At 38.9% G+C, this 16624-nt stretch overlaps 1 protein-coding gene across 1 annotated transcript in view; it reads left to right on the top strand.

Moving 5' to 3' along the window:
* The window catches only part of LRCH1 (leucine rich repeats and calponin homology domain containing 1), a 126723-nt gene that overhangs the window by 51660 nt on the left and 58439 nt on the right, over window positions 1-16624 (top strand). Inside the window, exons 2-3 of the mRNA XM_030468989.1 lie at window positions 8345-8489; window positions 11534-11660. Coding sequence (XP_030324849.1) covers window positions 8345-8489; window positions 11534-11660 — 272 coding nt within the window. The remainder of the gene's footprint in view (window positions 1-8344; window positions 8490-11533; window positions 11661-16624) is intronic.

Below are 16624 nucleotides of genomic sequence, written 5' to 3' on the forward strand. Positions count from 1 at the left end.
TTCAAGTTTTTTAGATGTGCCTCATCATTTCTCTGAGGAAACACCTGAAATAAATATTTAAGTCCTGCTGCACCTGACTTGTACAATACTGGAATTGTACAATCCATTGATCCTTCTTGAGCTTGGTTATTTATTAAGGAGTGAAAATTAATGACTTGTATCCTCCCTCTTGTGTGGAAGGCGTGGGAGGAAAACTTCATGGCCTGTGAACTGGGTTTCATACCACGTGTTATTAATGGTTGTTCTGTTGACAGAAGGAGTTTGCTTTCTGATATGTTTTTCCATCTCCTGGGACTAATGTTTGAGTGCCTGTACTGGGTTTATGTAGCAAAATTTTGGTAATGGGTAAATGCAAGGGTGGATTCTGTGGGAAGTCAGCAGAACCTGAGTGCCCCATCTCAGGGACAATTCCAGCTGGCTCCAAGACTGATGTGCTGCATTGCTGAACCCACCAGCACTGCCAGTCATGGCTTTGTGGTAACACAGTTAAGAGAAGGTAAAAAATGCATTCTCCCATGGCAGCCATGGGAGAAAGGCTTGCAAAAAATGTGAGAGAAACAGTCCTGCAGACCCCAGGGGCAGTGAAGGAAGAGAGGGAGGAGGTGCTTCAAGTGCAGCCTGTGGAGAACCCACACTACAGACCAGGCTCCTGGCAGGAGCTGTGACCTGTGGAAAGGAGCAGGTTTTCTGGCAGGACCTGTTACTTTGTGAGGAACCCACACTGGAGCAGTCCATTTCTCAAGGATAGTACCCTGTGGAGAGGACCCATCCCTGAGCAGTTCTTGAAGAGCTACAGCCCATGTTGGAGAGGCTCCTGAAGGGCTGTAACCCATGGGAGGGGAAGAGTGTGAGGAGGAAGGAGTGGCAGAGACCCCATCACCCATTCCCACATCCCCCCTGTGACACTGGGGGGGGAAGCAGAAGGGTCATGAGTGAAGTTGAGCCTGGGAAAAAGAGGATGGGGGAAAGTGGTCTATTTTCTCACTGACCTACTCTGTTACTCGTTGGAAATAAGTTTATTTTCTCAAGTTGAGTCTGTGTTGCATCTGTCCCTAACTGGTGAGTTATCTCCTTGTCCTTGACCTATGAGCTTTTACATTGTGTTTTCTCCCCGTCCCACCAGTGTGGGTGGCATGGACACCTGGTGGCTATCCAAGGTCATTCCACCACAGTCCTACATAGTCCTGCAGGAAGAATCCAGGCATTTTTACAGAGTGTTTTAGGAAGTCTCATGCACTTTCACACCAGGTTCATCTTCAAAATATAAACAGAGCCCCCTCAGCAACCATTTTTTCAGCCAGTCTTAGACCCAAACAGTTCTTCTAAAGAAGAAGATATGAGAAGATAAAGGAGAGAAGGAGATGTTTTATTTTGCCACCTGAAGACAGTTGGAGTAACAAGACAGATTCCTGCTTTAACCTTCTCTTTATTCTTCCAGGCTTGTGATACTGTTTTAAGCATGTTTCTTGCATTGAAATTTCCTTTGTGTCTTTGGAACTGGAGTGTGCCAGAGAGCTAATAATAAGAATATACATCCATTTAATGAGTTATTGTTACTCTTTTTCTCCCTCCTTCTCCCACCGTTGTTTCACACAGAGGAAGCAGAAGACCCTGAAGTGACATTTGGTCAAAGTTTTGGTGTCTGGGAGAGGTAGCTTATACTGTTCAATTTCTTCAGGCTATTTAGCACACTACCTGAGAACAAATATAGGGTGCACCTTTCTTACACTTTTCTTTGCTTTATTGGGAGGTTACAGGACACTGAGTGGCAGATGGAGACTCGGTGTTTAGAAGGAATCCCATGGATAAGACAAGGGGCAGTGGGCTCAAGTTGTTCCTGGGGAGATTCTGATTGAACACAAGAGGAAAATTTTTCACTATGAGGACAGTCAGACATTGGAATGGTCTCCCTGGGGAAGTGGTGGATTCCCCCACTTTGGAAAATTTTAAGTCTCAGCTTGATGGGGTGCTGGGACATCTCACATAAACAATAATACTGGAAAGGTTGGACCAGATGATCCATCCAACCTGACATTCTGTGAGAGTCATTGGGGAGGAATGAGTTTGTAAACAGGGTCTGTCACATGCATCTTCTAACTATTAATGCCACTTTTGTCTGACATAGGCCACATGTTGCTGTAACTACAGAGAGCTCAAGGGTACTTCAGATAACTACATCTCAGGGAAGGTTGGGAAAAGCCTCTTTATATTCTATTTCAGAATAGATTTTTGTGTTGGTTTTTTTTAAGGTCTTGACCTCAGTATAGATCAATCTATAAATTTGTTTCCTGCAGAAATGGCTGCAAGGGAGTAGCTTCATTTGTCATATTTTGACAAGTATGGTGGGCAAGAGGTTCCTGGGAGCGCGGGGAGGGGTGTGCGGGGGTTGTTGAAAGGCGTCTTCCTATTTACGTCCTTTTCATGCCTTGGGGATGGACTCCTGAGAACGAAACAGCTGATAAACTGTAACGGGGTCTTGGTCAATTCTGTGAGTTCTGGACTCCCTCTAGTGGTGACACCTGACAGACTCTCCCAGATGCTTTCTCCGAGAGTTGCTTTCCTTCAGTCATTATTATTTTTCCTCCCTCTAAACCCCCCATCTAGGTTCCTCTGACAACTATGGTGAATATCTGTGATTTTTATTATATTTTTGTTCATTCTGACCATTGGTGACACTGAAAAGCGTTGTGTTGTGTATCACTTGTGTTAGATGAAATTTGCTATACCTGTGGTATAATCTCAGTTTGTCTGTGGCTTGGGGAAATTTGCACTGTAAATTCTTAAATTAACATAGGGAGAAGGATGGAAAAGAAAAATATGCCGACAGTGCTCCAAAAAGTAATTCTAGGAAGTATTTATGAAACAGCAGTCACTTCATAATATGTTCAAAAATATATTTTTTTTTTTCAATATCTCTACGATATCATAGAATCATAGAATCGACTGGGTTGGAAGGGACCTCAGAGATCATCAGGTCTAACCCTTGATCCACTACCGCTGCAGTTACCAGACCATGGCACTCAGTGCCACATCCAGGCTCTTTTTAAATATCTCCAGGGATGGAGAATCCACTAATTCCCTGGGCAGCCCATTCCAATGTCTGATCATCCTCTCCATAAAGAAATTCTTTCTAATATGCAACCTAAACCTCCCCTGGCACAACTTAAGACCGTGTCCTCTTGTCTTGCTGAGAGTTGCCTGGGAAAAGAGACCAACCCCCCCTGGCCACCCCCTCCTTTCAGGTAGTTGTAGAGAGTGATGAGGTCTCCCCTGAGCCTCCTCTTCTCCAGGCTGAACACCCCCAGCTCCCTCAGCCTCTCCTCATAGGATCTGTGCTGGAGTCCCTTCACCAGCCTGGTTGCCCTCCTTTGGACCTGCTCCAGGACCTCAATATCCTTCCTAAACTGAGGGGCCCAGAACTGGACACAGGATTCGAGGTGTGGCCTCACCAGTGCTGAGTACAGGGGCAAGTCAGAAAGGTCCCAGTCAGCAGGGGTACTCATTGCAGATGTCCTTCAGAGCTACAGGGATTGATTGAAAGATGTGAAAGATTGAAAGATTTTGCCCTAAGGATGGAGTCAGTAACCACTGGTGTGATGGCAGTGTAGACCCAGACTATGCAGTGTGCCTGTCACCAAACAAGGCTTGGGGTTGTCTGTTAAATACTTATTTACCAATCTGAAGTTTTTGCTTTTTCTTCTTTGCCTCCCTGCTTTGGAAGTGCTTGTTTTGTGTAGTTCCTGTCCAGCTTCCAACATAGTAACAGTTCCTTTACAAAAGCCATCTCATTGTGCTAGAATTGTGCTGACTCTTAAAGATCAAGATTCCATTTAATATTTTTTGAACTGGCTTGCTTATTTTTTTTCTGTTCTGTTACTTTATTTTGGAGATTTAACAAACTTGTTCTTGGCAGGAAAAAATGAAGTGAAGCCAGATGTAGTTTGAAAATGTCTTGATGCCACAAATAATGAATGAATTGTGTATTTTATTTAAAACAAAAGGCTTGCTCCAGTGCCTAGCCTCCCCCCCTACATGTTTATTTAGATTTGTCTCACCTATTTCATAATAGAAGTTACAGGAAATAGTCACCTTGGGTAAAATCTTCTTGTACTTTCTTGGCAACCATGAAATGTACTTCTGCCATCATAGATGCATTGAAATATGTGATATCCTTTGTGTTAGACAGTCTAAGCAAATAATCAACATTCCTTTAAATACCAGCAAATTCCATCTCTCTGTTTATTTCCGTTTCTTAAGCAAAAGCTAGTCTCATTATTTTTAGCTCATTATTGTAGCTTCATTATTTTTAATTACTCTGAAGTGTTATTCAAATTAAGGAAGCAAGAGGGATGTGTAGCTTAGCCCTTTGGGAAATGTAGAGTTAAAAAAAATACGGAGTAAGAAAGCAAAGGTTTGTCAACTAATTATTTCTGTATTTTTAAAACGTTCTCTGAAGTTGTTTAAAATTTTGGTCTCTGCATTTAGTTTCTTTCTTCCTAAAGAATGAACCCAAGAAAACCTTTGCAGAACATCTTTCTCAAGTTCTGTGACTTGTGACAGAAATGAGATACAGTCATGCTGAGTTTTTTGGCATGTTCAGAAGGTTCTGCAGTTTTCTTAATGCTCAACCCTTATATTTTATTCCAGAACTTAAATATCAATGTAAAGTTGAAATATATACAGAGTAATTGTAAGATACATTCACTTGAGGCAAAAGTACTGTTGTATAAAGTAAGATAAAAAATAATTATGTAAGCATCAGAGGTTTCTGCACATGTTGATAGGCTTTTGAGATGCAGTGTAAAATTGTCATGCAGGCTGTTTCCTTGCTCTTCTTTCTGAAGACATGGGCTTCTCTGTCTCAGTTTTTCAGACACATCTGAAAGCTGCCAGGCTTTTTTTCATAGCTGCATCGTGTTCAGAGGCTCACATGAGTTCTAGGACTGAATAAAAATAAACTTTTTTTTTTTCTTTTCCTTCCATATGATCACGGAAATCTGGTTTTGGCAGAAATTATTGCCACTTTTGAAAAAAATGTGACAAGCAGTCTGTATGTCAGATTCCATTCCAGTGCTGTTTCTCAAAGTCATTTGGATTTGGTTTTAATGACATCTCTTATCAGTAAGTTATAGTAACAAACTTCTACTTTTTCTTCTTTTTTTTCTTTTAAGGTAGATTACAGATGATATTAGATGAAATGCACAGTTTTATTCCTCTTTATGCTGTGAACAGAACTGGATTTTTACTGTTTAGGAAGGAACAATGAGATACAAGCATTGAAATGATCTGAATCTTTATTGGTGACAGCATGACAAATTACTTCCTCTGTTGTAGCTTCATTCTTGAGTTAGTTTATTGTGTACATATCATGTCCTATAAGGACAATCCTCATGGTCCTGAGGATGAAAGGGAGGAATTTGTCTGTTATCTGTTGGGGTTTTTTGTGTTTTGTTGTTCTTCAGCTGCACAGAGTTATGACCCTTGAGAACAAGAATAGTAATACAATTAAAAAGTTGTTTTACTGTTCTAGGAGCAGGGTCAATCTAGTTGCTTCTATATTGCTGTGCTGCTCTACTTTTTTTTAGGTACAAGAAATTTTTAAGGATTGGTCTGCTATTGTGGCAATGTCCCTTTTATTTGATGAGACTGTAAGTTTTAGTAAGTTGAGACAAAGTTGTAGTGAAATGAGGCAACCAGGTGCCACTAATTGCCAGGTAGTGGGTGTGAGCTTGTCAAGCCCACCTGTGCCTGATTAGGGTGGGCCCCCACTGCGCATGAGCAGGACCAGGGGGCCAATAAAAGGTGAGTCCTGAAGCACAGGCTCAGCTCAGTCCTGAGCATGTCTACAGAGAGGTCAGTCGCTCTTGGAGCACTGTATTACCTTCATTGCACCACTAGCGCTCATCACCCTCAGGGTGAGGCCTGAGTGGCGCAGCCGGCTAAGACACAGTACTGCAATGCCGAGGCCCCGGGTTTGAGACTCATCAGATCCTCACCACTGGCCCCTCTGCTGGCTAGCTTGGGACTGAGCTGAGCTTGTGTCTTAGGCCTCACCTTTTATTGGCCCCCTGGTCCTGCTCATGCGCAGTGGGGGCCCGCCCTAACCAGGCACAGGTGGGCTTGACACAAGCTCACACCCACTACCTGGCAATTAGTGGCACCTGGTTGCCTCATTACACTACAGTAAGTGTTGTGTTCACACTTTTTGATTTGTGTATCACTTGAGAAGGACTGGCTGAAGGACAAGAGCTCACTTTCCATGTACCATCCAGTGCCACGGATGTTGGTTTTAGCCAAGGCCTGAAGTTCAGTTCACTTTTCTGGATCTTGCTGCTCCTTCACCTTTAAAGGAGGAAACAAATGTAGTCTATACATGGGGACATCACTGCAGAAAAGCATGGTTTTTAAAAAAAGTGAAGGCTTTCTTTGAAATCGAATTTTAAAATAAGATGATCCCCTGTGTGATTAAATAAGTTAAAGCTTGGCACTCCTTTGTTAGTATCTGGTAACAGAGCTATGGAAGCAGCAGGAGAGGAACCAGAGGTAATTTTTTTTAAATGCTATGTTAGTAAAGAAGTACTCTGACTCATAGAAAACAGTAGAGGATTAAAGCATGAAACAGAGGAACATTGAAGAGATTTCTTCCTCTTTAAAACAGTAATTACATTCATTCAGATAGGGAATGCTTTAAGTTGATGACAAAATGGAAGGAAATGAGAAGCTGAGGTGATGTTAGCTGGCATCGAAGCCTGATAAGAGAAGGAAGAGCAGCTCAGGCATTGCTGTTGTATGGTAACTTATTTTGGTTGATATGCTCAGTTCAACCATACTGTTATTTGGACCAGCAGGGCTTCTCTCAGTTCTCACAATCATAGACCATTGCTGTTGTCTTGGAATAAGGAAACCCAGGTCTTTGTCAGAAGTGACAAAGTGAAGCAAAGTGGAATCTGTCAAGAGGAATGGAGTGCTCTGAATTTCAACTTGCATTGCAGGAGACAGAAACAAAAATAAAAATGATAAAACCTTCCTACTGACAATAGTTCTGAACTCAAGCTGTGCCTTTGCTTTGTGCACAGCAACCTGATTAGTCTGGAATTGTAAAGGAAGTTAAAAAAAATCTTGATACTTCTGCCTTCTTCTTCACAAAATAAAAGAAATTGCCTTATTTGTCACAAAGAGAGGGGTCAAATCAACAGCACTCTAGAAATGGATCTGCTATACTTCCATTGCTTCTTCCTTTGCATAGCTTAAGAAAGTAAGCTTCTAAATAAGCTTTGAAGGATCGGGGTGGAGGCTTAAAATAACAGCAGTGAAGAAGTGAAGAGATCATTAAGTTTCATTTTTTCCCCAGTATCCTTTCCATCAGACATTCCACTTTTTTCTGCCCATGTGCATTCCCATTTCTTCCCCTTAAAACTGATGACCACTCTTCGGGTCAGGTTACCCATCCTGTAGTAGTATGGGTAGGTGGCATTTGTGTGGTTTCTGATGATAGAAGACATTTGCTCTGTTGCAACACTGTTTAATCATTGCTTTGAGCCCAGTTAATTCAGTTGAATTCTGGTATGCATTATTATTTTATGACTCAAGTCATAGCACCAGGATTATGGGACCTGATTTGTCATGCTGTGGTAGTTAAGCAACAAAGCTCAGTAATGTTTCTTTTTACTGGTTTTTCCTTAAGTCTGTGTGCTTTAAATCGGAAATTAAGAATGAATAAATGGTTAAAAATCAAAAGCTTCTGTTTGGTTGGTACAAGCATGCATTTGGGGCACTGGAATCCTTCATTGTTATCTTGTAGGTAATTACACCATGTATCACATCCACTTCTGAAGGTCTACACCATTTTTATAGATAATATTCTTTTATAATCGATTGAGATCTAGGATACAGGTCACTTGGAAGAGCTATCCTAATAACTTTTTTTTTAATTTAAAGAACTTAAAGATATAAATCTTGTTGTTTGTTTTCTGCACTGTAATTTGCAGATGACTAGTTGTGTATTGGCTAGATCACTACATTTATTGTATGAGCTTTGGAATCTATACTTGGTTCTGTTTGCAAGTATTTCCTCAGCATATTGAGTCCTGCAAATAATTACTTTTTATTAGACCAAATAAATTTTAATTGAATGTTTGCTCTTTTACACACAGTCTGTTCCATTTCAAGATTGTGAAAGTTAGCACTAGTTCCATTTTGCATTATAAAAACATTGGCTTAAATTACTGTTTCACTGTAGGATTACATTTTTAATTTATTTTAATAACGAAGCATAGCTGTTCAAAAGATTTGTTTCTAATGGTTAAAAAAAAAATAAATGTACCTTCTCTTTTTCTCTTCTCAGATTTATCCAAGAATAGATTAACCGAGGTTCCTACAGAGTTGTGCCATTTTGTGTCCTTGGAAACACTAAATCTATACCACAATTGTATTAAAATTATACCAGATGCCATAGTAAACTTGCAAATGCTGACATACTTAAATTTGAGGTAAGTTTCTCTTTGCCACATTTTTTGTTTATTTGCAAATGTGTCTGCACTTTGTGTTCTGGAACAAATGGCTAAATTTTTTGTTTTATTGGAAGCTGCGATGTAAAAACTCATTGGCTGTAGATACAGCTCTGTGTGAAGTCACTGTAAAGGCCAAAATGGAAAACTAATTATTTAAAAAGAGACCAAGTAATATTAATCTCTTTCCCTTATACTTCTAGCAAATTCAGAATGCTAATCACATCAGCACAGTGATATTATTTTAATTCCCTTCTGATGATAAATTTCGTAAAACTTGACATACTTTTTGTAGTTAAGAGGCTGAAGAGACAGAGGATTAATGGCATTTTGTGGGGAATCACAAGGAAAAGCATTGCACTGTATCACTAGTATCCTCTTACTGTAGAAGAAAATGTCATTTTAGGAGGAAAGAGCCAAGAATTAGGCCCCTTTGTCTCTTTTCCATGAAAAATGTGCATGAATACTAATCAATACAGAGAATTGGTGCTGGCTAAAGTGCAGCTGAATGCATATTGGCTTTTCAGAGAGGGAATGTCAACACTTTTTCAGCTGGAACAATGTGTGGAGCTTTATTTGCAGTGGAGCCTGTAAAAACTGTAATAGTGAAGATGCAATAACCTGGTCTTTATAATAGTGAAGTTTGGGCAGGGAACAAAGTGGCTCCTGGATTTTTAAATTAAAGATATGGAGGCTTGATCATCTCAGTTATTTAAACACTGAGAATGTTTCTCAAGACTTCCTGTATTGTTGTACTGCAGTTTTTGTCAGTGTGGAACACTATTGTTGGCTCTCTAAACTGGAACAGAATGTGTCTTGAATATATGCACATATGTAAGGAATAGGATGTGAAATTTTGAAATTGTTAGAGATACACAGAGAAATTAAGACTGGATAAAATCATTAAGTTTACATCTTAATATATTTAGGAATTAGAACGAACTCATTTAGAACTTAATCTAATGATGGAATTTGTGTGAATCATGACAAACCCTAAATAGTTAGAGAGTTAATATCACGTATCACATAAATTAGGCAATCAAAACAAAAAGAAATTTTTCAAGTTTTATTAAGTGAGGTAATTTTCCTCAGTGTAAAACTTCTCTGCTTGGAAGTATCCTTCCCCCATGTTAGCTGAGCACAGTGAGCAGTCTGTAGAATAAGGAAAGATGTTCTTGACTTGTTAAGTATGTTGCTTTTGGGGAAGAAAAATATTATAGATGTAAAATTAATATTTTTCTGCCTGTTACCAACAGAGCCCATATGCTAAATATGAATAGAAACTGATGCCAAGAGATATAGCCTTTGGGCCTTGGTGGATACTTTTAATATTTTTACATATAGAGCTTCCTTTTAAGCTAATGATGATTTATTACTCACTTGCCCTGGCAACGTGCTGATCTTTATCTCGTAGTGGGTTGCTTCTGAGTTCTGTTAAACTTAAAAATTATTTTTACTCTTTTTTTTTTTTTTAACTCTGATTATTTTTATATTCTAGGCTTAGTCAATTTGAGTTCTTTAGAACTTAAAAAATATTTCTACTTCTTTTTTAGAATAAGTTATGTCTGATCTTCTGTAAAGACACAGGGATTGAGAATCCTGACTTAACAATAAGCACTGACTTTAAAAAAAAATTATTATTTTTTTTTTCCAAATATTGCTGAGTAGTCGTTGGATGTCTCATTTTTAATATCCTTGGGTTTTTTATTTGATGCCCTTCTCCCAGCCTGAGTAACAGATATGATAGTTTGAGACTGCTGTGTGGAGCATGAATACATGGCATTATGTGCAGTTTTGTAGCAGGCTGCTGGCTTGGCAGTTGAAGAATTGAAGTTTTGAGACCTGTGGAATTTGTACTTTTTTTTTTTCCCCCTGCCCTGTGTTTCTATTCAGTGTTGCAGCTCATACTGAAATTATCCAAGACAATTTTTGCCATCTGTTTTCAGACTTCAGGCACTTGCATTTTTTCTCTGGAGCCTTAACAGTCATGCAGAATCAAACTAAAATGGTTCTTGCTGGGGTGCCACTTTCAGTTACTGTTCATTATTTTCCTTTAGGCTAATACTCATAAAAGAAAAAGTTATATTTTAAGAAAACCTTCAAACATTTTAGGAAACACAGTTAATATATTATTCTCTTGAGCTTAATGTTTCTTCTGGGAATTGATGCACAAATCATAATAAATTATTATTTAAATCACCTGGATCACAAGGGATCATGACATTTGTTATCTATAAGTGCTAGCTTCCTGACTCATTGTTACTAGAATGACAGCCTAAATATTTTTAAAGTTTTTTAGCAAATTCTGCCCTCCTTACAACTCCTCTTCATGCAAATCCTCTGCTTGCTTCCTCCCAACCCCCCCTATGCTCCCCCCCCACCCCCACCTATGCTCCCCAAAATACAGTATGAAGTCAATTAAAAAAACCTGTTTAACTAATTTTAGGAAAAAAGATACTGAGACAAAATGGCTTGAGATGAATCTTGGAAAGAAATGAACCATTGATAGTCTCATTTTTCTCTGTATTTATATGGTTTAATATCACAGAATCATGGAACAGTAAGTAATCTTTAAATGAAAATTGCAGGTGAAAGTAATGGATAAAATAACCATTTTTTCTTTAATGTATTTTTCTCTTAGTTGGAACCAAGGACATCCACTGTACTGCCACATAAAACCCATAGGAAAGTTTAAATTCTTGCAAAATGCTGTCACAGTTGACTTTCTTGTATTCATTAGGAAAGGCAAACAGCTGTTTAGGTGTAAACAAGACTTACTACAATATTACTAATCTCTGATATGCATTTTTTCCTGAGCATTAATATTCCACAATATTGTGCAGCTATTTTTGATATGCATTTTCTTAATGATTGCCATATGAAAATTAGAATTTTTTCTGCATAAAATCTGATGTACTAAAATCTGATGTACTAAAATGAAGGAATTTTACAACTCACAGGCTTTGAGTATACAGTAGAATGTCACTGTTGTTTTTAATGGTTGGTTTTTTTTTGTTTTGTTGCAGTCGAAATCAGCTTTCTTCTTTGCCAGCTTGCCTGTGTGGTCTTCCACTAAAAGTCTTAATTGCAAGTAACAATAAGCTAGGTTCACTTCCAGAAGAAATAGGTCAGCTAAAACAGTTAATGGAACTGGTATGTTACTGATCTTTTTTTTTTTCCTCTTTTTAATTTGTATTTACTAGGAACAGTGAAATTCACTTTGGAAATATATTTGAACAAATGCCTAAAACTCCAGCAGGTTATGCAGGTTAAAAAAAATAACTTCTGAACTTCTTAAGCGTGTTGGGTAGTAACATAACAATAGTTTTATGTTCTTCAGGACCCTTCTAATCAACTTCACTGCCCTTGGTTCCTTCAAGACTCAGCTTCTAAGTTCATCATCATTATCAGTTATCATTATCATTACTCTCTGCCTCCACTGGCTCCCTGTTCTGCTGTATCAAGTCCATAGTTCTGGCTCCAGGATCTGCGAAGTCAGATCCCCTCCTGTAGCACCCTCCCTTTCAACTTCCTTTCTCTCCCTCATTACTATCTGCCTATCACATTGCATTCCAATTACTGTTCTTCTCAGTCTATTTTCACTTTATTTCAATATTTCTGTCATACAACCTTCCTCTCCTAGAACACCCATCTAAATCAGTTCTACAAAATAACTGTATTCTTCTTATTTTCAGAGCTGTCCACATGACTGTAATTTTTTGCAAGCAAAAGATAATATGTAATATATTATCTAATAAATGAGAATCTGAAAAGGCAAAGATTACGTGGTGCCTTAACTTAAAATTAATTTAATTCCTCATGGTTTTTTAAAACTATTTAATGTGGAAAATATGAGAATACATCCCTTTCTCTCCCTTTATATTCCTATTTTATGTACTGCAGGCTGAGGCTCTGAATTGTCTGTGGCATATGTGTTGTGTCTTCTGGTTATTTCTGTTCACTGAGACCCCTTAAGATACAAATTGACAAATAAATGAAACTTTGGCACTGCTAATTTGTGCATAGGAAAACAAAGATACTCAGACGTTTTCCCAACTGCTGCTCTCTCCCTTGACTGCATTTGGCTTGCTCAGCTTTTTGAGATCTTCAAGTGTCTGCTTATCATACTACTATTTTTATAACAGTATTTGCTCTGCAAAATTATGTTACAGAAATTAAATTGACCTTACTTTAGGCCCCAGTTCTGCAGCTGGTACTTTGTGAAGTGAAATGGCAACTCTTGGACTTTTTTGCCTTTTAGTGTTCTTTTTGTCCAGCATCTTGTGGTATCAGGCTTCTGCTATTTATCATAGTTAATCTTGGCTGTTGCTGAGGAGTGGGGGGGTGTGGTAGTTTCCTTTTCCTTTCTCAGTTATACCAGTTATACCTGAGCTAAAGACTACAGAGTTTGTTTCATTTTGTTTGTTGTACGTTATTAATTTATCCTATCAAATTAGGGTTTTTTTATCTATGTAATGGGTTTCATTAGATTACTGAAGTGGTTTTGATTTAAGTAACCTTCAAAAAATGTGTCGGGCTATAGTATTTTTTCTGTTGTGCTTAGAATGGATTAAATAAAAAATTATGGTCCCAGTTTATATATATAAAGTTGAACAGTATTAAACATGCCCTAATTTAGTGGATAGGATGTCTGAATTGATAATAAACAAAGACTGGAACCTGTTAGCTCTTCATTGCTTCTGGTTTAAGTGTAGCCTAGCTTAGTGTTGGGGGCTCATGTGAAATAATTAAAAGACTTGGTCTGATTATGTCATGTCAGAATCACCTATTTTATTTGCATTAACTGAGCTCTGTGATAATAATTCCAGTAAAGAGCTGCTGAAGTACTTTTATAAAGAATTCCCCCTCCAGTGTCAAGTTTAAGCCCTACCAGTAAGGTGAACTAGCATTGGTGATGCTGGGAGTGTTTTCGTTTCAAGGAAGTGATTCTGCCCCTGTATTCAGCGCTGGTGAGGCCACACCTCGAGTACTGTGTCCAGTTCTGGGCCCCCCAGTTCAGGAAGGATATTGAGGTCCTGGAGCAGGTCCAAAGGAGAGCAACCAGGCTGGTGAAGGGACTCGAGCACAGACCCTATGAGGAGAGGCTGAGGGAGCTGGGGGTGTTCAGCCTGGAGAAGAGGAGGCTCAGGGGAGACCTCATCACTCTCTACAACTCCCTGAAAGGAGGGGGTAGCCAGGGGGGGTTGGGCTCTTTTGCCAGACGCCTTTCAACAAGACAAGAGGGCACGGTCTTAAGTTGTGCCAGGGGAAATTTAAGTTGGATATTAGAAAGAATTTCTTTACCGAGAGAGTGATCCGGCATTGGAATGGGCTGCCCAGGGAAGTAGTGGATTCTCCATCCCTGGAGATATTTAAAAAGAGACTGGATGTGGCACTCAGTGCCATAGTCTAGCAACCGCAACGGTGGTTCAAGGGTTGGACTCGATGATCTCTGAGGTCCCTTCCAACCCAGCCAATTCTATAATTCTATGATTCTATGATTCTTTTTCTTAGCTTAATGGTAGCCCATAACCTTATTTTAGAACTTGGAAAAATGAAAAACTAAAAGGTTGAAAATCAGTGTGGATTATACTCAAAGGGGATGGAGTTAATTTGTTTTTTTAAAACAGAGCATATGCTTAAATTAACTTCTGAGATACTGGATTTTCATACTGCTTTCCATTTACAGTGTAATTTCAGTGTAACTCTGTCATGAAGAACATTAACAATTCCTGTTTCTAAAAATATTTCAAATTAGAGACGATAGCAACATGTTGCTTTGGTAGCATATAAAAATGATAAAAACTGAAGAAGGTCTGATGATTCAGGTCCTTGTGATTTAAGGAGCAGTGAGTGAATAACAGGTTTTTGTTAAATTGGGCATGGCTCTGTTCAAATGAGCTGAGTAATTAGTTTGACACCACGCTAAGTGTTTGGTACATTTCCAGTGAAACGTGTTGCATTATTTAGCTGGAAATTGATAATCTGTGATGTACTGGGAGGAGCAAATAGTGGTAGGATTGAGATCCAGTATCTGCACGGGCATATATAATATGATGCAATTTAGATAATAAGGTGATCATTGTTCTAAAACAACCTAAGTCATGCTGCAGTTGTTGCAAGGAACATTCAGCTGTGTGAGAGCAATGCCAGCCTGAACAGCATGTGGCCTTGAAGTGACACCAGGCTTTGGCAGGGCACAGGGTTGTTGGGTTGTTTGGGGACATGCACAGTGCTGGTGCTGAGCTGGCCCAGGGGATCTGTCCCAAGAAGTGACAAATGCCACCTGACTGCACTCAGTGCTTGTATTACTAGGACTTTGCCAAGCACCCTCAGGTTCTCTCTGGTGTTTCACATCTTTTCACCTGCTGTGTGCACTGAACAGGGTGTATGTAGCAAGTGGATTTTGTTGCTGTTGGAAGTTGTTATCGAGCTTTCTGAAACAAATTTTACCTCTGTAGTCCCTCTTTAATGATAGAGGCATAGTTTGCTGCAAATTAGGTCAGGCCATTCCAACTGCTTTCTTCTCTTTCCTCCAAAAGCAGGTGGGCAATTCTTCTTCTTTTACATTTATATAAATGCTATACTTGTGGCAGAGAATAGCTTAAACTTTATACACAGTAAATTTTTGGGTATTTTTAAATTTAAAGTCTTGGGTTATGTAGGTCTGACAGATACCTTAAAAGCATAAAAATATAATATACATTACTCTCTCTGCCAGTTATATTGAAATTATTTCCAAGGTTTTGTTGGGAAGCTTACTTTCATTTGCAGCTACATAATTTGATCATTCCTCTGCTGTCAGCCAGGAGGATGAGAGCAAAACTGACTTGAAGATAATCTGAACCTTGCTTTCAGTCAAAAAAAGTAATTGGGCAGAGATGCCTCATTAATTGCATGCAAAACATCAGATCCAAAGTAATTCTCCATCCTACCAGGCAGTATTACACATCTGCTTTCTCCAGAGAATGGCTTTCTTTTTCTCTGGAACACTCTTGTCTCACGTTGGAAGCCTGTAAATCTGAGCAGGGATTTAGGTCCCTGAACTCAGTCATTTATTCTGGAGCCATCTCTGCATTCTGTTCCCTGAAAGGATCCATGTGCTCATGCCTTGTGTAACTTCTGACCGCTCAGTATGGCTTGCATGGCACAAGCTCTGGCAGGATCCACTTTCTTATTAGGAGCAACAGCTCAGTCAGGGGTCCCAGGTTTTAAAATGGATGTAAGGAGAAAGTTTATCTCAATTTGGGTGATCTGGAGCAAGAGTAGCATTTGTTTTCAATTATTATATTGTGCTAAATTTTATTGGTTTAAGACCATTTAAACCTATAAACTTTAAAAAACAAACCAAAATATTTATTTTTGTTTTCATGCTGTTGAGCTTCATGCCACAGAAATTAATGTTAAACTTAAATACACCTTGGAATCCTCTAAACTTTAGAAACTGAGCCTTTGTTGCCATGGCAGGACAAAATGGAATTAATGCAAGAAGTCTGACTTTCAGCAAACATGAGCCTCTGGAACCTTAGTAGATGTTTGGACTTGAGTTGTCTGCAGGTGTCCATGAAGTGAGGTTCCAAACTGCTGGTTAACTTGTTCCTTTAAAAAAATTTTAGCCTGAAAGCCATACACATATAACTTTGATAATATTGCTTTCATTACTGCCAAAGTAATGGGAAAGATTAATACCATCTAGGTCACATATGTGGTCGTGAAGTCTAATAATAGTCAAGACTGTAACCATAACTACAAAAAAGTTTCAGGTCTTTGTTTTCCACAGCTATTCAAACAGTAGGAAAAAAAGGTTGAATTGCAGTGTTTAGTAGAAGAAAGGATTCTTTTGTCTCTAGAAGTCTTACAAATGCTGAGGTGCTGTCACAACAGATCAGTCTTACTGAGGAGGTTTTGAAAGGTTGTAACTGGACTTTGAGGCTGTGAGTGGTTTTTGAGGCTACACACTGCTGGGGTTCCCCCCTTTTCCTTTAAAATTCTCATTTTCCCTGGCTCGTTCTGGTGTATGTGCATAAATACTCTTGATCAAGAGTTTCTCTGCCACAAGGTGACTTTAAATTGAAGTTCTGTGCTCCAAAAACGGAGCATCTAATTATGAAGTTGTT

This window comes from Calypte anna, chromosome 1 (genome assembly GCF_003957555.1).
Source record: "Calypte anna isolate BGI_N300 chromosome 1, bCalAnn1_v1.p, whole genome shotgun sequence".
Lineage (NCBI taxonomy): Eukaryota > Metazoa > Chordata > Aves > Apodiformes > Trochilidae > Calypte > Calypte anna.